Source organism: Hemiscyllium ocellatum, chromosome 18 (assembly GCF_020745735.1).
Source record: "Hemiscyllium ocellatum isolate sHemOce1 chromosome 18, sHemOce1.pat.X.cur, whole genome shotgun sequence".
Taxonomy (NCBI): Eukaryota; Metazoa; Chordata; class Chondrichthyes; order Orectolobiformes; family Hemiscylliidae; genus Hemiscyllium; species Hemiscyllium ocellatum.
In genome coordinates, this window is record NC_083418.1 from 23500938 (window position 1) to 23526245 (window position 25308).

A 25308-nucleotide genomic window follows, 5' to 3' on the forward strand; every position below is an offset into this window, starting at 1 on the left:
GTAGAAAAGGCTGTAGAGGTTAGATAGTCTTCTTTTGTTTTTGTTTTCATAAACTAATTTGCTTGGCAACTTGTAATGAATTTTAATTTTAATGTACTGCCACCTCACTGTTTTTCAATTCAGTTCTCCCACTTGCCCTCATATTGTTTCAACAGCAGAGTACAATTAGCAAACAGTCCTGTGGGCTCTGTTACTACCTCTGATTTTTCTCCCTGTACATCTGTCCAGTCAATGATTTGTGTCCAGGGAATGCAGATGAAATTGTATCCAGATGCAATCTGTCTTACTGGAACACCTAGATGGGTACTCATGACTTTGGCTTCACTTTTGTAGTTCCATTCAGTGGCGGTCCACTTGCAAAACTGATGCGTCGGGGATAAGGAATATAGTCCACTGACTTGACTCTAGACATTATAACTAATGAGCCTGAAGTTCATCAGATCGGAATTACTTCAGGGTGAATTATTCAGCCACTTAAATCAACTGACACCTTTCCCACCCTTAATGGAGCATAAATCTAGAATTAATTTCTCTGTGTGATGCCGTACAAATCCACTTTCATGCACCATCACACATGACAGCTGCCTTCTGAGTAAAGCTAAACACGAGCAAACAATGAACAAAAATAAATTAGAAGTCAATGAACAATAAACGTTTATTGATCAGTTCAGAACTCTTCAGAACAGTGGCAGTATCAAACGTGAAAGGCGATTTATTATGAAGTGGATAGCCAAGTCACATGTCAACGATAAAGGAGGCAAAGGAACATATAATGGCAGACTAGATCGTTCAGCCCTTCAAACCTGATGCTTTGTTCATTTAGATCACAGCTGAAAATGTGTTGCTGGAAAGGCGCAGCAGGTCAGGCAGCATCCAAGGAACAGGAGATTCGACGTTTCGGGCATAAGCCCTTCTTCAGGAATTCATTTAGATCACAACCAATCTGTACTTCATTTACTCCCCCGACATCCTGACTGATCAAATGTCTTTGATTCATCAACCACATCTTCTCTGTACGAAGCTTGTCAATCACTTTGACCAAAGGAAATGTTCTTATCAGTGGATTTCCTATGCTGTAGTTTGATGCTAATGTTGGAGACTTGCCACAGTTTTGCAGGATCTACAGTCCTTGATCAGCTTGTCATTTTCAACGCCTCAGCTCTGGCTAACTGACTGACTGTGTCCACAATACCAAAGGCTCGTACTCATGTGTCCCTTTTAATGTCCTTCCCAATGTAAGCACCACCTTACTTTACTAACATCATAAGCTGTGTAAGAGAGTCCAACAGTAAATTAAGGCTTTTTCCATATCCTGTTTCAAGATCAGTTGCTTCTAACTTCTTGTTCAAGCTGCTTTTCACAGGTGCATAAAGAATGTGTGCGAGCAGGTTGAAAACTGTAGCCTACATCTCCATAAACACATAGCCATTGCAGGTAGGGGCACTCTATTGTTAAGGGCTGTTATCTAGGCCCTCTTGAAATTCCCCATATTCCCTTGTAACCTCCATGTCAAGCTTTAACATTTCAATTCCCATTCATCTATCCTGTAGAGAACCCTGAATGCTATGATAACAACAGAATGTGTGTAAATGATTTTTGTTTTTAGAAAAAGTCATTCATTCGAAGCTTTCTATTTTCCTAAAAAAAACCTGCATTCCATACAGCTGTTTTGACGGTTTGATCATCTGCACCTTCTAAAGTCATAATAGCAGAAACTATAAGCACTTAATATATTTAAGGACTCTGGGACTATACTTGATGGAGTTCAGAAGGATGAGGGGGGATCTGATTGAAACTGACAGAATACTGAAAAGATTGGACAGAGTGGATATTTCCATTGGTAGGAAAGACTAAAACCCGAGGGCACAGCTTTGGAACACAAAGAACAAAGAAACTTTACAGCCCAGGAACAGGCCCTCCGGCCCTCCAAGCCTGTGCTGATCCAAATCCACTGTCTAAACCTATTGCTTAATTCCTAAGGATGTGTATCCCTCTGCTCCCCACCTACTCATACATCTGTCCAGATGCACTTTAAATGAATCTACCATGTCTGCCTCTACCACCTCTGTTGGCAATGCGTTCCAGGCACCTACCACCCTCTGTGTAAAGTACTTGCCAATTGTATCCCCCTTAAACTTTCCTCCCCTCACCTTGAACGTGTGACCTCTTGTTATTAAATCCCTCATCCTAGGAAAAAGGTTCTCTCTATCCAGCCTGTCTATAACCTTCACGATTTTGTAGACCTCAATCAGGTTCCCCCTCAATATCCATTTCTCTAATGAGAAAAATCCTAACCTACTCAACCTCTCTTCATAGCTAGCACCTTCCATCCCAGGCAACATCCAAGTAAACCTTTTTTGCACTCTCTCCAAAGCGTCCACATCCTTATGATAATGTGGCGACCAGAACTGTACACGGTATTTTAAATGCAGTCGAACCATAGTCTTGTACAATTTTAACATGACCTGCCAGCTCTTATACTCAATAACCTGTCCAATGAAGGCAAGCATACCAAATGCCTTCTTGACCAATATATCCACCTGTGCAGCCACCTTCAGATCTCTCTGCTCATCAATTTTTCCCAAGGCTCTTCTGTTTACAGTACAGAGTAAAGGGATGACTCTTTAGAATGAAGATAAGAAGAAACTCCTACAGCCAGAGAATAATGAATCTGTGGAATTCATTGCCACAGAAGGCTGTAGCGGCCAAGTCACTGAGTATATTCAAGCTAGAGATAGATTCTTGATTATCAAAGGGATCAAAAATTATGGGGAGAAAGCGGGAGAATGGGGTTGAAAAACATTATCGCCATGATTGAATGGCAGAACAGATTCGATGGGCTGACTGGCCTAATTTCTGCTTCTATATCTTATGGTCTTAATATCTCATTGTATGTGTAAATATACACTATACAATTTGTGGTATATATTGCAGAGCCAATGTTGTCAATCAAGCAATTTTGTCTCTGGGGTGCAGTTCTTTCAACATTCTGTTGGCTCTCAGATTATCAAATTGAATAGAATATCCTTTATTGTCACATATACTCAAGTACAGAAGTACAAGAGTACAGTGAAAAGTTTAAATCAAGCTTCATTTTACATGCTTAGCTAGGTTCATCAGTTCTGCACAGTGTGTACATCGGTGGAATGTCAGTGTAATAGTCTGCTATGTATGGTATTATGAAAATCCAATCGGCAGACACAGGCTATACTACGTTGGTCCCTTTCTGCCTCATTATCTGATTTGCAAAGCGAAGGCAAAACATTCTTTGCATGTGTAGTGCTACATGTGCAGGGTGAAGAAGTGCAGATGCTACACATCTAATAGAGAACATACCCTGGAAGTATGGCTGATATTTCCAACTGAAACTGTGGGCATTAGGCAGAACCGTGGCCTGAAATTAGGCGCAAATAATTTTGGACATTAAATACTAATCCATGTTATGAACAAATTTCAGCTTGGTAATTCCTCAGTTAACAGAGTGTACAAGCTGAATTTCTTGATATAATCTTGAATAATAAGCTTGATGACAGGATGCAGACTCGGGCATTAACTGACCTTGAAAGAAGCTGCACATGGATCAATTTTCTGCTTTTAGGGAATCTGCTCCATCACTTTGGTGTCTTTGTCACTGCATTTTCATTATAGGATGCTAGGCTAATGTTCTGAAGTAGGAGAAAGTGAGGACTGCAGATGCTGGAGATCAGAGCTGAAAATGTGTTGCTGGAAAAGCACAGCAGGTCAGGCAGCATCCAAGGAACAGGAAATTCGGCGTTTCGGGCATGAGCCCTTCTTCAGGAATGAGGAAAGTGTGCCAAGCAGGCTAAGATAAAAGGTAGGGAGGAGGGACTTGGGGGAGGGGCGTTGGAGATGCGATAGGTGGAAGGAGGTTAAGGTGAGGGTGACAGGCCGGAGTGGGGGTGGGGGCGGAGAGGTCAGGAAGAAGATTGCAGGTTAGGAAGGTGGTGCTGAGTTCGAGGGTCGAGACTGAGACAAGGTGGGGGGAGGGGAAATGAGGAAACTGGAGAAATCTGAGTTCATCCCTTGTGGTTGGAGGGTTCCTAGGCGGAAGATGAGACGCTCTTCCTCCAGCCATGGTGTTGCTGTGGTCTGGCGATGGAGGAGTCCAAGGACCTGCATGTCCTTGGTGGAGTGGGAAGGGGAGTTGAAGTGTTGAGGCACGGTGTGGTTGGTTTGGTTGGTCCGGGTGTCCCAGAGGTGTTCTCTGAAACATTCTGCAAGTAGGCGGCCTGTCTCCCCAATATAGATGAGACTACATTGGGTGCAGCGGATGCAGTAAATGATGTGTGTGGAGGTGCAGGTGAATTTGTGGTGGATATGGAAGGATCCCTTGGGGCCTTGGAGGGAAGTAAGGGGGGAGGTGTGGACACAAGATTTGCATTTCTTGCGGTTGCAGGGGAAGGTACTGGGAGTGGAGGTTGGGTTGGTGGGGGTTGTGGACCTGACGAGGGAGTCACGGAGGGAATGGTCTTTTCGAAATGCTGATAGGGGAGGGGAGGGAAATATACCCCTGGTGGTGGAGTCCGTTTGGAGGTGGCGGAAATGACGGCGGATGATACGATGTATATGGAGATTGTGGGGTGGTAGGTGAGGAACAATGGGCTTCTGTCCTGGTGGCAATTGGAGGGGGGGGGGCTCAAAGGCGGAGGAGCGGGAAGTGGAGGAGATGCAGTAGAGAGTCTCGTCGACCATGTCTGGGGGGAAATTGCGGTCTTTGAAGAAGGAGGCCATCTGGGTTGTTTGTTATTGGAACTGGTTCTCCTGGGAGCAGATGTGGCGGAGACAAAGGAATTGGGAATATGGGATGGTGTCTTTACAGGGGGCGGGGTGGGAGGATGTGTAGTCTAGGGAGCTGTGGGAGTCGGTCGGTTTATAGTAAATGTCCGTGTTGATTTGGTCGCCCAAGATAGAAATGGAGAGGTCTAGGAAGGGGAGGGAGGAGTCTGAGACGGTTCAGGTGAATTTGAGGTCGGGGAGGAAGGTATTAGGAAAGTGGATGAACTGTTCAACCTCCTCATGGGAGCACGATGCAGCGCCAATACAATCATCGAAGATTTGACTGAACCGGTCCTCACCCTGAACAACTTCTCTTTGCAATCCTCCCACTTCCTCCAAACCAAAGGATGAGCCATGGGCACCCGCATGGGCCCCAGCTATGCCTGCCCCTTCGTAGGATATGTGGAACACTCTATCTTCCGCAGCTACACTGGCACCACTCCTCATCTTTTCCTCCGCTACATCGATGACTGTATCGGTGCTGCCTCATGCTCCCATGAGGAGGTTGAACAGTTCATCAACTTTACCAACACCTTCCACCCCGACCTCAAATTTACCTGGACAGTCTCAGACTCCTCCCTCCCCTTCCTAGACCTCTCCATTTCTATCTTGGGCGACCGAATCAACACGGACATTTACCATAAACCAACCGGCTCCCACATCTATCTAGACTACACCTCCTCCCACCCTGTCCCCTGTTAAAACACCATCCCATATTCCCAATTCCTTCGTCTCTGCCGCATCTGCTCCCAGGAGGGCCAGTGCCAATACCAAACAACCCAGATGGCCTCCTTCTTCAAAGACCACAATTTGAGCCTTTGAGCCCCACCTTTGACCTCAAATCCGCCTTTAAGCCCCACCCATTCAATCGCCATCAGGACAGAACCCCACTGGTCCTCACTTACCACCCCACCAACCTCCATATACATCGTATCATCCGTCGACATTTCCGCCACCTCCAAACAGACCCCACCACCAGGGATATATTTCCCGCCCCTCTCCTATCAGCATTCTGAAAAGACCACTCCCTCCGTGACTCCCTCATCAGGTCCACAACCCCACCAACCCAACCTCCACTCCCGGCACCTTCTTCTGCAACCACAAGAAATGCAAATCTTGCGTCCACATCCCCCCCCCCCTTACTCCCCTCCAAGGTCCCAAGGGATCCTTCCATATCCGCCACAAATTCACCTGCACCCCCACACACATCATTTACTGCATCCGCTGCACCCGATGTGGCCTCCTCTGTATTGGGGAGACAGGCCACCTACTTGCGGAACATTTCAGAGAACACCTATGGGACACCCGGACCAACCAACTCAACCGCCCCGTGGCTCAGCACTTCAACTCCCCCTCCCACTCCACCAAGGACATGCAGGTCCTTGGACTCCTCCATCGCCAGACCACAGCAACACCATGGCTGGAGGAAGAGCGCCTCATCTTCCGCCTAGGAACCCTCCAACCACAAGGGATGAACTCAGATTTCTCCAGTTTCCTCATTTCCCCTCCCCCCACCTTGTCTCAGTCCCAACCCTTGAACTCAGCACCGCCCTCCTAACCTGCAATCTTCTTCATGACCTCTCCGCTCCCACCCCCACTCCGGCCTATTACCCTCACCTTAACCTCCTTCCACCTATCGCATTTCCAACGCCCGTCCCCCAAGTCCCTCCTCCTTACCTTTTATCTTAGCCTGCTTGGCACACTTTCCTCATTCCTGAAAATGGACTCATGCCCGATTCGTCGATTCTCCTGATCCTTGGATGCTGCCTGACCTGCTGCGCTTTTCCAGCAACACATTTTCAATAATGTTCTGAAGTCACAGGTTCAAATCGCATGGCAGGTGGTGAATTTTGAATTCAATGAAATTTGAAATTGAAATCTTGTCGAATAATAAGCAATTGTTGATTGTTGTAAAAACCCATCTGGTTCATTCATGTCCTTTGGCAAAGAAATCTGCCACCTTACCTGGTCTGTCCTACATGTGACTCCAGACCCATTTCAGTTAAGTTGTTTCTGAATTGCCCTCTACAAATGGAGAATCAGTTTTAGTAGGATGGACAGCAAATGCCAGCCTTCCATCAATACCCATATCTCATGAAAGCACTTCACTTCGATTCTGGAGGGCTTCTAATTGGTCCTCCAGTTTTGAGAGTCTGCCCTTCATCCCTAATTGGATAGCAAGCCTGCTCTGAGGTTATTAATTGACCAACACGGCGAAATGACTGATCCACATGCAATACTAGATTCCTTTAAGGCAAATATTAAGGCTCTGAAACCTAAAGGGAAATCCCTGCCTGAGTGTCATTTTGCAAAGTCAGGGCAGGTTTTGATGCCTGCCCTAACCCCACACAATCTACTCATCTAACCCAACAACACCACCCTTCCATTGACCTCATTCTGCCAAAGGAACAACCCACTGGTCAGACAGCCATTATTTCAGCACAGTTGGGAGTTGCACATGGGGACTTTGTGGTATCCCCTTCATAGCACACTCAATAGGAATCGCCTGGGAATTGAAGATTCCACTGGGCAATTCCTATGTGCTTGGAACCCTTCCCTCACCACTCTCTCCAGATCTTACCTATTTCTCCACTCTGGATCTGACCTACTTCCTCGTTTGGAATCTGATCTATTTCCCTACTCTGGGTCTGATGTAGGTAGTCATAGAGTCCTATAGCATGGAAACAGATCCTTTGGTTCAACTCTTACAGAATCCTAAACTAAGATAGTCCCACTCATCTGTGCTTGGCCCATATCCTTCCAAATGTTTCTTATTCACGTACTTATCTAAATGTCATTTAAACATTGTAACTGTACCGACATCCATCACTTCTTCAGGAAGTTCATTCCACACATGAACCACACACTCTATAAAAAAAAATTGCCCCTCGTGTCTTTTTTTAAATTTCTCTTCTCTTGTCTTAAAAATATACCTCCTAGTCTTGAAATTCCCCACCTACCTTTCACCTTATCTATACCCCTCGTAATTTTATAAACTTCTGAAGTCAGCCCTCACCTTGTACACTTCAGTGAAAAAAGATCCAGCCTCTCCTAATAACTCAAACCCTTCTTTCCCAGCAACAGCCTGGTAAATCCTTTCTGAACGTTCTCCAGCTTAATAATGTACTTCCAATAACGGAGAGACCCAAACTGGACACAGCACTGTAGAAGAGGCCTCACCAACATCCTGTACAACCTCAACATGACATCTGACCAATGAAGACAAGCATGCTAAATACCTTCTTAAGTACTCGGTCTGTATGTGATACAAACATCAAAGAATCCCAATGTCTCTCTGTTCTACAATACTACCTAAAGCCCTTCTTTTCATTGTAAAGGTCCTGCCATTTTTCATGTTTACCAAAATGCAATACCTCGTATTTATCCAAATTAAACTCCATCTGCCACTCTTAAACCCATTCACCCAATTGATCAAGGTCTCTTTGTAATTTTAGATAACCCCCTTTACTGTCCACTATGCCACCAGTTTTAATGTCATCTGCAAACTTACTAACCGTGCCTTCTATATTCTCATCCAAGTCATTTATATAAATGGCAAACAAAAGAGGACCCAAAACCAATCCCTGTGTGAACACTGGTCACAGGCCTTCAGTCCAAAATACAACCCCCCATCATTACTCTCTGTCTCCTGCCATTAAGCCCATTTTGTATCCAGTTGGCAAGCTCACCCTGAATCCCATGTGATCTAACTTTACTAACTAGTCCACCGTGTGGAACATTGTCAAAGGCTTTATTAAAATCCACGCAGACATCTACCACTCTGTCCTCTTGAATCTTCTTAGTTACTTCCTTAAAAGTTGTGAAACATGATTTCCCTTGCTCAAAGCCATGCTGACTATCCCTAATCATTCCTTGCCTCTCCAAATGCTTATTAATCTTACCTTTCTGAATCACCTCCTTTAGCTTACCCATCACTGAAATCAGACTCTGAGGCCTACAGTTCCCAGGCTTCTCTTTATATCCCTACCAAGCAAAGACACATCATTAGCCACTCACTTGGCATCCCACCTGTAGTTATAGATGATACAAATATTTCTGCAAGGGGTCCCACAATTTCCACCCTAACGCCCCACAGTGTCATGGGATACACTCGATCAGGTCCAGAAGTCGTATCAGCTTTTATATTTTCTAAGACTTCCAGCAATTCCTCTTCTTTAATGTGAACTGTTTTCAAAACATCAATATTTATCTCCCCATGTTCTGTAGCCCCCATTTCTTTCTCCCAAGTAAAAACTAACACAAAATATTCACTTAGTACCCTTCCCATCTCCTGAGGTTCAGCACAAAGATGAAGTCTTTGATCTTTAAGGGCCCTACTCTCTCTCTCTCTCTCTCTCTCTCTCCAGTTGCTTTCTTTGCTCTTAATGTGCTGGCAGAATCTCTTTTGATTATCCTTTACCTTATCTGCCAGGGCTATCTCATATTCCCTCTTTGCATTCCTGATCTTCTGCTTTAAGAATGCCCCTACGGTCTTTATGTAGTTCAAGATATACAGTTGCCTGTATCTAATATATGACTCTTTTCTTAATTCTTGACTAGAACCTCAATACCTTTATTCATTCATTGTTCCCTGTGTTTTGTATTCTGATGCAACAGGAACAGGTCATGTAATCAGATAGGGGCAGTGTGAGGCCATATCATCCTGGTGAAGACTACTGACACCAGATGCTCAAACAAGAGCTGATTCTTTTTAAAAAACAAAAATAAGATGTCTGCCAAAGCTGCAGCCACACCAATGCAAGTAACCTTATACAGACAAGAGGAGTCTAGCTGTTCTGTTTATCCAGACAAGACAGAATGTGCACCAAGTTTCATAGCTATAAAATAAAAGAACAGATTGCATGTTTAATCACTTTGCTCACATCGACCTTTTCGGTGGATCTCAAGAGAGGAATCACAACTTGCCTTTTCATATTACAGGAGGGTAATTTTCAAGCATGAAAATTAGCATTCATAACATTTATATTCCATTCATTCGAGATGGTGGTGGGCTGAAGTGAATGAAACTGGGGATGCATTCAAGTGAGCTCATAGGCTACTCCAGGTGATTCCTTCATCCAGATAAATTCAGGGATGTTGTGCATTTCGTAGCCTCTGACGAGCACAGAACCTTCCCAGAATAAGTTAATACATACCAGTCCCATGCAGAATGCCACTCTGTTCTATGGCATTCTCTGTTCTTAAGAAAGGAAGCAGTTCTATGTGTGTCTGTGTGTGTTTGGATGCCAGAGGGCAGGGTAGGGTTCAAAGGTACAATGTCATGAAGGGGCTGAGGAAGCAATGTATTGTTTAGGGTAGGTCAGGGAGGATGGGAGAAATCCGTTCCAGTGGGACAGAGGAGGGTGGGTATCAGGTCATGGGTAGTTACATACTGGGTACAGTGTGGCAGTCGGGGGTTAGAGTCTCAAGGATGGGCAGGGACTGAGGTAGTTCATTCCTAGGTGGATGAAGAGTGTGTCCAATGTGGGGGTAGAAGCGATTGGGTTTGGAGCGCATAAATGGGAGGGGTTGTCAGGGACGGAAGGAGCCAGCTCGGAGCTGAAAGTGTGAGGGGGGCTGAGGGAATGGGGGAGTGGGTCAGGAGCAGGTGAAGGAGGGAATGGCTCCCGTGGATGAAGGGATCTCTTATCTGGACTCGAGGAAGGGCAGGAATTGGCTTCCAGGGTTGAACGCCAGGTCAGATGCAGAGTGGGCCGAGAGGATCAAATCCAGAGCAGGCAAATAGATTGGGTGCAGAGCAGGCAAATAGATTGGGTCCAGAGCAGGCAAGTAGATTGGATCCAGAATGGGGAAGTGGCTTAGATCCAGAGCAGGGACGTGAATCATATCCAGAGCAGTAGACTAATTGGTAAAGTTAGATTATATGGGGTGAAAGACCCTGAGTTTTCAGTTTCCTGCCACTTTAACATGCCACCTTGTTCCCTGGCCAACATATCTATCTCATGCACTAGCACAACATGGAAGATCGGCTCTTTTTCCATTTGGGAATTCAACAATTGGAACTCCATATCGAGTTCAATAACTTTAGGGCTTGAGTTTCTCCCATGTCCTTACCCCAGCCTCCACACCCCGGGCCTTGTTATCACATGGCCTGCTATTACACACGACCCATTGTTAGCCACTAACCATCCCCATAAACAGCTATTCACCCTCCTAGCTGGATCGTTACCCACTCCTTTGTCTGTCCAATTGTTGTTCTCTCTCTTTGGATTCTAGCCGCACCTATTGTTTACTCCTTATCCTCTCGCTCCACCCTAGTCTCTGCATTAATACCAACATTCTCCGAGCTACCATCAGTTCTGAGGAAGGGTCATGTGACTCAAAACATTAACTCTAATTTCATTCCACAGATGCTGCCAGACCTGCTGAGATTGTCCAACAGTTTCTGTTTTTGTATCAGATTACATGGGATTCAGAGTGACCTTGCCAATTGGATACAAAATTGGCTTAATGGTCAGAGTCAGAGGGTGGTGGCGGGATGTTGACTCTGGACTGGAGGCCTGCTCCCAGCAGTGTTCCACAGGGATTGGTCCTGGGTTCACTTTTGTTTGTCATTTATGTAAATGATTTAGATCAGAATATAGAAGGCATGATTAGTAAGTTTGCATATGACACCGAAATCGGTGGTATAATGGACAGTGAAGAAGGCTATCTAAGATTACAAAGAGATCTTGATCAGAGGGTCCATGGGCTGAAGAGTGGCTGATGGAGTTTAATTTGGATAAATGTAAGTTATTGCATTTTGGTAAAACAAACAAGGGCAGGACTAAAACAATTCAAAGTAGGGTCTTGGGGGTAGTATTATAGATCAGAGAGACCTCAGGGTTCAGGTACACAATTCATTGAAGGGAGCGGGTTACAATGTTTCAATGACATTTTGATAAGTCCATGAATAAGAAACATTTGGAGGGATATGGGCCAAGCACAGGCAGGTGGGAATAATTTAGTTTGGAATTATGGTTGGCATGGACTGGTTGGATAGAAGGGTCTGTTTCCATGCTATATGACTCAATGACCTAACATGCTTCATGTGCCTGTATTATCGACAGCCCCTAACCCAGTCAGGTCCAATGACTTGTTCCTAACTCTATAAATTTGTACCTGCTTTTATTGGCTTATAAAACATTTCTGCTGCCTGTGCCACTTTACATAGTCTCCCTACTGCCCAAATCAGATTGCATTACTTCATTGTGAGCCATGTCACATTGACCAACCTCACCCTGCCTGTATCACATCGACCAACCTCCCCCTGCCCATATCACATTGACCAACCTCCCCCTGCCTGTATCACATTGACCAACCTCCTCCTACCTGTATCACATTGACCAACCTCACCCTTTCTGTATCACTTCTTTCAACCTCACCCTACCTGTAACATATTGAACAACCTCACCCTGCCTGAATTACATTGACCAACCTTCCCCTACCTATATCACATTAGCCAACCTCCCCCTGCGTGTATCACATTGACCAACCTCACCCTGGCTGTATCACTTCTTTCAACCTCACCCTACCTGTAACATATTGCACAACCTCACCCTGCTTGTGTCACATTGACCAACCTCACCATGCCTGTATCGCAGCACCTGTATCATGTTGTTTAACATCAACCTGGTTGTATCACATTACCAACTCTTTCCCTGCCATGTCTAGCTCGTGTTGTGTGGTTTCAAGTTTGGTTCTAGTCCAGTATGTTCTATACACCTGTTGGGGCAGATTTTCTGCTACCAGGTAGTGATTATTCCAGCGTAGTTGGAGTTGCACAAGGGCACCTACGGTATTCTCATCTTAGCGCACCCTGGACAATTACTCTATGTCTCCATCGAAACAATCCTAATACCAGATCTTTTACCCTCCCCAGACTTTGACCTGATCCCCTCAGGACCCTGTCCAATCTCCTAACCAACCCAGGAACCAGAAATGACCCCATGCTCTGAGACACAACATGCACACACACACACACACACACACACACACACACACACACACACACACACACACACACACACACACACACACACACACACACACACACACTGCCACCACTCCAGCTGCCACACCGCTCAGTAATCCAATTCGATTCCTCTAAATGTTGCGTGATGGCTTCAATCATAGTCAGAACAGAGTTAAAAATCACACAACACCAGGTTATAGTATAATGGGCTTATTTGGAAACATTAGCTTTTAGAACGCTGCTTCCAAATAAACCTGTTGGACTATAACCTGATATTGTGTGTTTTTAACTTTGTACAGCCCAGTCCAAATAGTGAAAACATTGGAGGCAGATGTCTTTCAGGGTTGAACTAAGCATACCATAAGGACAAGTGCATAAAGAAGTTACGTAGACAATGTGGGCCAAAGTGAGAGTTGGTTGTCAGAATTACGATGAATCAGACCCACAGAAGAAGCAAGTAGAAGCGAAGAGATTATGGCACTGTAAAGTGGCAGTGTTACTGCACAGCATGCATCAAAGGTTTTATCGGATCAAGCCATGGCTTGGGACAAGCAATGATAGAGAAGCTACAGTACGGTGTGAACAGAGCTGAAGTCTTTCATCACCATTTGACAATTTTGTTGGTAGGGGATGGAGCTACATAACATGCAGAACTGTGATGCATCCAGCAGGGACCAGAAAATTGTATAAAAAGAGATTCAAAATTCGACTCGGTAGGAGCTTTGCTTTCTGATCTGCCCAAATATATGGATAATCCTGAAAGTTCCCTGCAGAGATGGTTTCAATCATGACAGTAGATATGTAATATTCTGTAAGAAATGTGAAACAATGAATATTTTGCAGTGAAAATAATTGAAGTGAACTCTCAGCTAGATTTCTCTCACCTTCGAAATCTGTTCAAATAATCAGGAAAGAAGTAGTTCACTATTTTATGTCTGAGTTTGATAGTGGGTAATTAAGATGCTGTATTGGAATGTTGCTGGCCACATTTTGGATACCTTAGAGACAGACGGAATAATGAGAATAGATTGGATTTGCTTTTGTGAGAATTGTGTAGATTAGTCATGACCTTGTTCAAGATTGCATTCCAAGTCTCGTGGAATATCAAGTTTAGATTAGATTCCCTACAGTATGAAACAGACCCTTCGGCCCAACAAGTCCACACCAACCCTCTGAACAGTAACTCACCCAGACCCATTTCCCTACCTTGTATTTACTCCTAACTAATGCACCATGCTTTTTACCATGGCAAATTCACCTAACCTGCACATCTTTGGATTGTGGGAGGAAACCGAAGCACCCGGAGGAAACCCACACAGCCACGGGGAGAATGTGCAAACTCCACATAGAGTTACCCAAGGCAGGAATTGAACCTGGGTCCCTGGCACTGTGAGGCAGCAGTGATAACCACTGAGCCACCCTAAAGTAAACTTTCACACCAGATGGGACTTGAACCCACAATCCCTGGCTTAGGGGGCCAGCACCTTATCCATTAGGTCACTGGGGCACTTTTATTTTGTTGTCACTTATTTTTGTGATGCTTTAAATCTGGTGCCCTGTGAAGCCATCACAATAATGCTGGAATCTCGAGAGTTTCTGAGATCACTGCAATATTTGATGAGCTTCTCATGGTTTGAGCAATCAATGATATAGGTGAGGCAAAGTTGGCCAGGTCATCAAACCTGTCTGACAGCTTTGTCAATGCTGTGTTGAATAAGGTTACGAAGGGACACTGGATCATTTGGGATTATATTCACTGGAGGTGAGCAGAATGAAAGCACATCGTGTAGAAACCTCTCAAATTCTCACAGGACTAGGCAGGGTAAACGCAGAAAAGATGTTCCCAATGACCATGGAGTCCAGAACCATGCAGCCACAGACTAAAGATGCTAAGGCCATTTAGGACTGAGGTGAGGAGACATTTCTTCACCCATTGAGTTGTGAGCCTGTGGAATTCTCCACCACAGAAAGCAGGTGAGGCCAAAATGTTGAAAGTTTTCACGAAGGAGTTAGATATAGTCCATGGAGCTAAAGGGATCCAAGTGGGAGAATGCAGGAACTGGATACTGTGTTGGAACGATCAGCCATGATTGCATTGAATGGCAGAACAGGCTCAAAGAGCTCAATGGCCTTCTTTTCTATGTTTGGGATATCAGTGGAACTTAACTAACAGCTCTGAGTGAATGAAACGGGAATGGTGGAGGTAGGTGGTGTGTGAACGGGGAGAAGTCAAGGGGAGATATGGTATTATGGGATGGATGCCTCCGAAGGCCACAGGTGACCTCCAAAGCCATTGCCCTCTGCATCCTCCTGCCTGACACCAGCTTGCCCAGCCTTGCTACCTACCTGACTTGGGCATCGCCTTGCCATAGATAAATAAAAAGGAGTGGTGGGGTTGGGGAATGCTGGTTGGGCTTTGGGGTAAGACCTTTTACCAAAGGCCCCAATAGAGCAGGAAGGTCACTCAGTGCCTCTGCTGTGCACGAAATGGGAGACACTTGCATTTTAAGAACACCTGGCGACCTTCAAATATGCTGGTGATGGGGGTGTAACATTTGTAACTTGGAACCATTTTTGCGTACTGACTGCTGCCATCTCAATTGCCTTCCAAGAGCACTATCCACTCTGTCCATGAAAGCCAGACTGAAAGCTCTGTTGACTGACAAACTGCAGGATATGATCAAGGATAGTGATTTTGAATATATTCAGGGGATGTGAGTGAAATTGGCAAGGCTGCATTTACTGTTTAGCTATAATACCGTTCATAATGGGTGGCTTACTTTGTCATTTCACTGGCCATTAATTGTCAGAGTTTCACAATTTTGGGATTTTTACCCAGGTGGTCAGTAGAAGATTTTGTCTTAATTTGCACTTGATTCAACTTTGAGCGCAGCATGTCAAAGATCTTCCCCAAGCTCAGAAACCACAGGGCAAAATTTTATTACTTGTCACTTTTCTCTCAGGTGTTGTACAAGTAATCCAGCAAGTACTTGAAATGGGCCTTGTAATCTGACATGACAGACTGTAATTTCCAGCAAAAGTGTATCTAATTCTGTCCATCATTTAGCGAATTTTCCTTGACGAGTTTAAGCTGGATTCTGTTTGTTGCATGAGAAGCAAGGTTTCCTCTAGGCAGCCCTGAAGTTCTCACATAGCACAAATACGAGTCAGTCACTTTAAAATTTCTATCCAGTTTTTCTCCAGTTAAATTTCTCTTTCAGCGTTCTTCCTGTGGTGCTCACTGCCACTGTCTCCAGCTGCCTCCTGATAGCACAGGTTTTTCCATTTGTTGTTGTTGCTTGGCCCAGGAATTCTTGGTCATCCTTGGTCTTTTTAAGTGACTGCACAGGGAGAATTTGATGTCCCCCACAATTTAGCAGTGCGCAATAAAAGAAAGTTGTGTGGAACTTTAGTGATACGTTGTGAACTGATAATGGTGTAGCAAAGGGAGCCAGGTAGATGAGACCTGCGTGAAGAGGAGAAGCAAGTCAGACTGAAGGATTGTGAAATTAACGCAGCAAGGATTGAAAGGAAATTTTGGTTTAAAGTCAATGTGTTCAATGGTACATTAGGTAGGGAAAGAGAATGAAGAATTGGAAAGTAAGGTTTGGTTATAAAAGAGAAAAGAAAGAAAACTTAGTTTTTAACATTCTTAAAATCTCCAACTACAATTAAAGACCTAAAGGAATGAGGTTTCAGGTTTGTAATTGTTGATATTTTGCGCCAGTGAGGTTATTTTGCAATAATTTATAATTACCACGTCAGTAAGAAGATACACGGACTGAAAAGTCTTATCTTTCTGTAATTCACATCTACCAAACAAACATGGCAATTACACAGCTTGCAATACCTTTCAAAGGGGAATCGATTAACAAGCTGATCATTTTTCAAACTCACCTCGGACAGCAGGTTTTGGTTTCCATGTACCATGAATGTTGGCATTATTTTGGCAGTAGATTGACTGCAGGCTGGCGTGTGTTAAAAGTACTACCAAATTTGCTTTCCTTTCTCCCTGGTTATTGTATAGTCTCTGTCTAAAGGCAGAATAGTCCTGAAGATTATTATCATCATTTATATACGTTTCCAACTTTATTTACTTCATTTCTATTTCTCCAGGTGATTTCCAGTTTGCAATTGCATCAGATGATAATTCGGAGTTTTGGCTCAGTTCTGATGAAAGTCCTGCAAACGCCAGACTCCTGATGCACGTAGGCAAGGTACAGAATTCTAATTGGGTCTCACTTATCTTGTTTGACAGACATTTGGGGCTTTTCATTGCTGCGGCACTGAAACATCATCTTGAGTGATCAGACCAATTTTATTTTGTTGATGGGTGTGATCTGTGTGTCCGCATTTTAAGCATGAAAACGGAATTCCTTCATATTCTAGTCAATGTCATATCCTGTTATGTAGGTTTCTTTTAAAACACTTGACTCATTACTCTTCTCTTAGGAGACATCTACTGTAAGGTGTTAATGAGCTTTATCGTACCATTTTAAAACCATTCATATTGGCCGTACTGACCATCCATGTTGCTGTAAAGTTACCTGCCAATGACATTTTTCATCTTGCACTCACCGGGAGAGATACAGGGCTGTCAAATATTAGAGAGCAACAATTTCTATCGAGTAAGAAAATGGGAATATCTGGTTTGCAAATTGATTTGATTGGTCAAGGTATTGCTAGGGGGAATGCACCAGAAAACTCTCGCTCCCATCCCCCCCACACACCAATGCTTTGTTTCATTCAATAAAAGACACAATATTTGCACGCATTCCTCTTTCCTGTTGTGGACAGGAAATTACATGTGAAGATATGTAACCACAGAATTGAGCCTCTTTGTAAACCTGACTGTTGAACTGAAACTAGAGGGTAGTGTAATTCCTAGCACACTTGGGATTGTTTGGCAAGTGTTCTTTTAATTGTGCAAGCTAATGTGGCTTCTTTTTAAAATGTATCATTTGTAGTCTATCACAGCTGGACCATGTTAGTAAAATGACTAACTCTTCCCATGCTTATCTTTCAGCTGGGAACAGAATGGGCTGCTCCAGGCGAGTTTACCAAGTTCAGATCCCAAGTCTCCAATCCAGTCCAGTAAGCACTTTATTCCATTTGTAAAGCCTAAAGAACACTGTAATTAAATCACAATGAACAAAGCTTAGGATCGAAAGGTTAATTGCTGGTGCCCTGTAACACGGCCCATGACTGTATTTTAATGGGATAGATCTGCCCGTGGCCTAGCACCCCCCCTTCAAAGGCAAGTTGGTCCCAACCTAAGAGGCTTTCAAAGAACGCCCCTGCAGTGTTAGCAGGGAGGGCTAAACTGACACAGGGTGGGTCCGCTGCCTCCCAGTGAATAGATGTCCTATCCTCAAGAGTTTGACCAACAGTGCCAGTGGTCCCAGTAGGTCAGACCGTTGTGGTGGGCACTGCTGGGACTGTCGGAAGACACACATAAAGTGTGATTTTGACCAGAGAAAGTTAGATTCTGATTTGATGACGAGGAGAAATTGGAGAGCTTGGGGAAAGGTAAATAGTGGGGGCCAGGTATCGGAGAGCAGATGGCAAGGAATGAAGTTTGTTGGGTGGGGGAGTGTGGGGAGATGGTTCAGGTGACTTTTTGGGGTGTTGCCACATCTCATTGTTGTGCCCCCTTTTTTACCCCTCCTTTGTGGTGGTGTCCCTCCCTCTGAGTAAAAAGTGAGGTCTGCAGATGCTGGAGATCAGAGCTGAAAATGTGTTGCTGGTTAAAGCACAGCAGGTTAGGCAGCATCCAAGGAACAGGAAATTCGACGTTTCGGGCCAGAGCCCTTCGTCAGGAAGGGCTTCGGGCTCTGGCCCGAAACGTCGAATTTCCTGTTCCTTGGATGCTGCCTAACCTGCTGTGCTTTAACCAGCAACACATTTTCAGCTCTGTCCCTCCCTCTGAACCAGGAGGCCTTGGGTTCAAGTCCAGAGGTGTGTAATAACATCTCTAAACATGTTGATTAGAAAAATTCCTACAAAAAAAACTCTTCAAAAATCATGTTTGTAATCTAGCCTAGCTGCAGTTGGCCAAATATATTGTGACAATGTCAGTAGTTTAATTGTCAATTGATTTAAAAGAACTCAGTAGAACTAAGAACGGGCAGCCTGATGGGGGATTTACCCATGAAATGGCTGCCAGGTTGTGGACGGATGGGGAGGATGTGGGCAGGGCACACATCATATTGTATGTGCTCGCCTGCCAGAAACATGCCCTGTGAAGGGGCATTGAGGGGGGGGTTAGTAACATACAACCTCTTGGTTAAATTGTTTCTATGCCACATGCCATTGATTGACATATGGCTCTGTGGGTCTTGCAGCAGCCTCTGTCGAACTCTACAGCTGCAGGTCAGACTCCCAATCTCACAACACGAATCAGACTGTAGTGAGACCAAAGGTAAGCTTTCCCTTGGATTAGTGATCCTGGGAGCATGCAGAGGCTTAAAGCTCTTGTGCTCAGCAGTGGTGTGGGGAAGCGGAGCCCATTTGCAAAGAACACCATGTGGGCCAGGCCACAGCGCAGAAATGCCAGGAAGGTTACGAGATTGATTCATGCATTGAAAGGTGAAGGATTTAAGCAGTAAGGGCTGAGGGTTTCCTGTCCCTTGATGAAGCCTTGAGTGCTTTTGATCAAAGTGCCAAGACCCCTAGAGGTGACAAGCTGTCCGTGGCATATCAGCTGTGATGCACACTGCATGGCAACAGGGTCACCCACTGCTGGGTTTACATCAGGAACAACAGGAAGTATGTCTTTAAGTCTTGCTTAACTGGTGGCAAAGTGGACATGGGCAGGAAGCCAGGTCAGGTATGCTCCAGCTCCATCCCAAGTGAACTCCTGCCTCCAACCTCACCATCAGCATGAGATGCAGATTCCATCCGTTATTACTCAGTGAGGTGATTATTTTTGATGGCGTCCAAGTGAAAGATGGTGGACTTACACAGAATATGAATGTTAGCCGAATGGGAACCTGAAGGGACAGAGGTATTTTTCTGTTAATAAAGATGAAATCATTAAGAATTTGATTTAATCAATGCGACTATTGATTCAGCAGATGCATGAATGAAGCAATAAAGACTTGAATTATCTAGTTAATAATGAAATATTTATGGGTGGGTACATTTAAGATTTGTGGTTCCTAATGCTAAAATTTTGGAAAAAAAAAATCTGACGTTTGTGTGTAATCCGCTCAGTGACAGTAGTTTAGGTAGCATATAGTAACATATCAGCAATCAGTTTGGAAAAATTTTTCAGCTGGGTTTCCAAAATGTCTACCTGCTACAGAAACCAAAGGAAATGGCGTCATTTTGGTTTAGTGACAAACCTTTTTCCACTCACACAGTTACAATATTTTAATAGCAGAGGGTGCATTCTGTTGTGTGCTGTGAGTTTATTAGCTAGACAGTACATTGTAGTATATGCCGCTCACGGCATGCCTCAGTCTGTATGCACCACATTCATTCATTTTTATCATTTATCTGTCAGCCTTTTGACCTTGTCTTGAAGTTTGAGTTATTTTGTATCTGAATGTGAGGCAGGTTCACTTTCATAGATCATGGAGTCATACAATCTTGCAGTGCATTTCCAATCTGACTAGCTCCTCTCTCTCTCTCTCTCTCTCACCTCTGGTTTCTTTGGAAACATTTGCTTGCTGCAATAAGAACTCCAAAGCTATTTCAAGCTCTGTTAATCCTTTCCTCCTGGCTCTTAACAATGCGGATTGTTCGTGTGCAAACCTTGCTCGCAAATAATCCTGACTAAGGCACAGAAAGCCAAATTGGGCTCGCTGACTTGAGGAAATATTCTGTCAGCCAGCTGAAGTCAGACTGTCTTGCTATTAAATTCTCGTGTGCTGAGGGCATGTACAAGAGTCGGCTTGGAGATCGTAGAAATCATAAAATCTCGACATCAGGGAAGAAGGCCTTTCAGCCCATCTAGTTGGCACCAACCCTCCAAAGAGCATCCCACTCTACCCTGCATTTTCCATGGCCAATCCACCTAACCTACACATCACCCAACGCTATAGGCAATTTAGCATGGCCGACCTACCTAACTTTGAACTGTGGGAAGAAACCAGAGCACCTGGAAGAAGCCCACCCAGACATGGGGAAAACGTGCAGACTCCACACAGTCTCCCGACAATGGAAGTGAACCTAGGTCCCTTGCATTGTGAGGCAGCAGTGCTAACCACTGAGTCACTGTGCCCTCCCAAATAGACAAGCCTTGCATTATTCAGAAAGCAAAATATTGCTGATTCTGTAAGGCTGAAATAAGCACAAAAACTACGACAAACTCGCAACCGTGGAGAGAAAATGAGTTGATAGGCTGAAATATTCAAGCATTAGCTGCGTGTCAATATGGGGGCGTTTCCTGGAGAGTGGCATTCTGTGAGCACTGGCAAGCTATCTGGCACAATACCCCACTGCTCACCTCATTACGTATGCACTGCACCTCTACAGCACAATGCTGTCACTGTCTTTCACACTCCAGCAGCGGCAGAACTTGTTGCTGAGAGGTCCCAGCCATGCTAGCATCATATTTGAAACCCAGCGATCAAATGCTGCCAGCTAGTTATAGCCCTTTGAAGTACATACAGTGGGAGGGAAATGAAAAAGAAAAGCTTCTGAGTGCACATAGATGTCAAAGGTGATACTTCATTGGAAATAGATGATCACAGTCAAAAATGTATGGCCACTTTACATCCGCACATGTCTGATTGACTGTCATAGTTACTGCAGCTGAGAGAATGAAGCTACCCTCAATCGTAGTTTAGATTAGAAACTTGTCTGAAGGAGTGTTGCTCTTTCCCTAGCAACCAATGTAGCATCACATCTTATCACTATGCAATGTTGGGAGCACTACCTGTTGCACAGTGTTCAAGGAGTTGAAAATATGAGCTTTTATTGAAGAACAGCAAAAGTGCCTCAAGGGTTAGCGCTGTTGCTTCATGGTGCCAGGGACCCGGGTTCGATTCTAGCGTCAGGTGACTATCTGTGTGGAGTTTGCACATTCTCCCTGTATTTGTGTGGGTTTTCTCCGGGTGCTCAGGTTTCCTCCCACAATCCAAAGATGTGCAGGTTAGGTGAATCGGCCATGCTAAATTGCCCATAGTGTTCAGGGATGTGTAGGTTAGGTGTATTAGTCAGGGGTAAGTGTAGAGTAACAGCGTAGGGGGATGGGTCTGGGTGGGATATACTTTGGAGGGTTATTGGGCCAAATGACCTGTTTCCACGTTATAGGGATTCTATGAAAACAAAGGTTGCCTCTGGGGATAGACAGAGATCACTCACCTTTCGAGCGGCAACAGATTTACAAAATTTATAGTCAGTGAGGGATTACCTCATCCAGCTTACATCAGATGGAATTGGGTGTCAAATAAGTCTTGTCTGCCTTTTTTTAAAATGCCTGATATTGCACTGCTGTATTGTGGTGAAGTTGGTATGTCTCCCATTCAATGTCCTCACCTTCCTCCTTGGGATAATGCTGCTATTCTCCCAGCTCTCCAGCACCCATCACATCCCTCCGTTGCCTGTTTCTCTTGTACAGGGTGCGGATTATGTGCCGCACTTGTCTGGGGTTTACTGCAAGGCATCCCACCAAAGAATGAACCAAGCCATCTTCCACAATGACCCAGAGAAGGCAATAGTCTAATGGTATTATTGCTAGTCTGTTAATCCAGAGGCCCAAGTGATGTTCTGGGGACCTGGGTTTGAATCGCACCAGGACAGATGGTGGAATTTGGAGTTTGGAGATGACACCAAAATTGGAGGTGTAGTAGACAGTGAAGAGGGTTACCTCAGATTACAACAGGATTTGGGCCAATGGGCTGAGAAGTGGCAGATGTAGTTTAATTCATATAATGTGAGGTGCTGCATTTTGGGAAATCAAATCTTAGCAGGACTTATACACTTAGTGGTAAGATCTTAGGGAGTGTTGCTGAACAAAGAGACCTTGGAGTGCAGGTTCATAACTCCTTGAAAGTGGAGTCACAGGTAGATAGGATAGTGAAGAAGGTGTTTGGTATGCTTTCCTTTATTGGTCAGAGTGTTGAGTACAAGAGTTGGAAGGTCATGTTGCGGCTGTACAGGACATTGGTTAGGCCACTTTTGGAATATTGCGTGCAATTCTGGTCTTCTTCCTATCGGAAAGATGTTGTGAAACTTGAAAGGGTTCAGAAAAGATTTACAAGGATGTTGCTAGGGGTGGAGGATCTGAGCTACAGGGAGAGACTGAACAGGCTGGGGCTGTTTTCCCTAGAGCGTCGGAGGTTGAAGGGTGACCTTATAAAGGTTTACAAAATTATGAGGGGCATGGATAGGGTAAATAGGCAAAGTCTTCGCCCTGAGGTGGGGGAATCCAGAACTAGAGGGCATAGGTTTTGGGTGAGAAGGGAAAGATATAAAAGACACTTAAGGGGCAACTTTTCACACAGAGGGTGGTACGTGTGTGGAATGAGCTGCCAGAGGATGTGGTGGAGGTTGGTACAATTGCAACATTTCAGAGGCATTTGGATGGGTATATGAATAGGAAGGGTCTGGAGGGATATGGGCTGGGTGCTGGCAGGTGGGACTAGACTGGGTTGGGATATCTGGTCGGCATGGACGGGTTGGACTGAAGGGTCTGTTTCCATGCTATACATCTCTATGACTCTATGACTCTAAAAGAAAGAGGAAATTAGAATAACTTAACTATGGATCGTTCTTCCAGAATGCACATTCTGTCAACACCAATTTGTTGTAACATGATTGATGAATATGGGACACTGTTTCTAAAGCACTAACTTTTAAACTTGTGTTGGTTATAGCACAATCTCATCACCACCACTTTAAGTGTTATTTGGATTGTGTGATTCTTGTATACGGGGTCACACAGGAACACGGCTACCGCACTACAGAAGAAATGACTGTATTGGAAAACGTAATCGAATAATAGATAACAGTGCCGATTACTAATTAACTGTTCTGATATATTCACATCCCATAAACACTCCCCTTGGCAAAAATGCAAATTCAGACAATGGTTCTTATCTGCAGCTCCCCAATCCAGGAAGTAAAAAAAATCAAGAGGAAATTCAGAGAGCAGCAGCAGTTAGGAGCTATTCACTGAAGCTTCCAACTCTTCTGAGACCTCAAAGGTTTTTGCTTAAAACTAAACCTAAAAACAAAAATAAAACTAGAAAGCCTGGTATGTGATGGTTGGCACTCAGACTGTTTCCATTCTTCCAACTTTTTTAAAAAACCCTGAGGCCTCACAAATTGTTTACTCTCATAAAGACAGTTCGTTGCGTCTACCTTACAGAGACTCTTCAAAAAGTAAAACCAGGACAATATGGCATCGTCACACCAGTGAGTGGGGATAAGATGGCTGTCCATCCCTTAATGATCCAGAACTGCTGCAGCAAATGACAGAGTTCTATGACACTATCCCAGTCTGTGGCAGTGCTGTGCCTCAGTCATCTGAAGGAAGTGGCAGCAGGCAATAGACTTCTCCTGAGGGGCCCCTCAGTGGTGAGTGTTTTGTGTGGAGATTGTTCAGCAGCCATTGGAGGTCGCTGATGATCCTGGCTTTGCTGGTGCATGCATTCCCCTTCTGTTTCTCTGCACCTTCATTGCATTGTGGTAGCAGTGGAAGTAACCCTATTGTTGGCTGGACCCATTGTTCTTGCTTCCTCTGAATGTACATGGGAAATGTCAGAAGCAAAGCAGCTCCTTAGTAATGGGAGTAGTCAGTATTTACATGACACCCAAATGATGGAATAGCCCAGTACTTCTTACTGCAGGAAAGGATAACTCCACCAGGGGGGCTTTGGAATGCATGTGCTTACACCTTCAACATAGTGGTCCTTATTTCGATGAATGCAGGGTTAGCCACATTGCACAAACACAGCAGTGAAATAACTCCACAGAGAATGGTATCCCGTCACTAAGTCACCCTTTATTTAGTTAGTCCTTGACACTAGTCCAGGTCCCTCAGAGTGAGCAGGATGTCTGACATTTCCGTTTATAGCTCACCCAGGGCTCCCTGATTGCACCAGATTAACAGCCCCAATCAGGGAACTCCAATTCTATGCGATACATCTGGTTGATCTTGTTACAATCACTACATCCCTCCCCCTTTGTGTCTGAGGGGGATGAAGGTTGCTTTTTTTTGTTGTAGCTCCTCCTGGGGCATTTTAGCACTGGGTCGGGTTCCACCAACTCTGCCTCAGATACAGGAGCTGTGTAATCCACAGTAAATTGCCTCTTCCACCTAGTGTGTCTCAGATGAAATTAATTCCCATCTTCAGCCAGCAAAGGCATTTTGCAAGTTTACAGCTTTTATGTGGTCCACATCTTCAGGAGCATTGCACCTACTCAAACTTTATATGTAACCAAAAGAGAAAATGCCGGAAAATCTCAGCAGGTCTGGCAGCATCTGTAAGGAGAGAAAAGGGCTGACATTTTGTGTCTGACCCATTGTCAAAGCTCTTTTCTCTCCTTACAGATGCTGCCAGACCTGCTGAGATTTTCCAGCA

General features: G+C 44.5%; 1 protein-coding gene across 4 annotated transcripts in view; it reads left to right on the top strand.

The window, feature by feature from the left end:
* Window positions 1-25308, top strand: part of b4galnt4a (beta-1,4-N-acetyl-galactosaminyl transferase 4a) — a 691590-nt gene that overhangs the window by 398783 nt on the left and 267499 nt on the right. For all 4 annotated transcript variants that reach the window (XM_060838421.1, XM_060838422.1, XM_060838423.1 and 1 more), the window contains 2 exons: window positions 16889-16989; window positions 17799-17866. In XM_060838421.1, the coding sequence (XP_060694404.1) occupies window positions 16889-16989; window positions 17799-17866 (169 nt within the window). The remainder of the gene's footprint in view (window positions 1-16888; window positions 16990-17798; window positions 17867-25308) is intronic.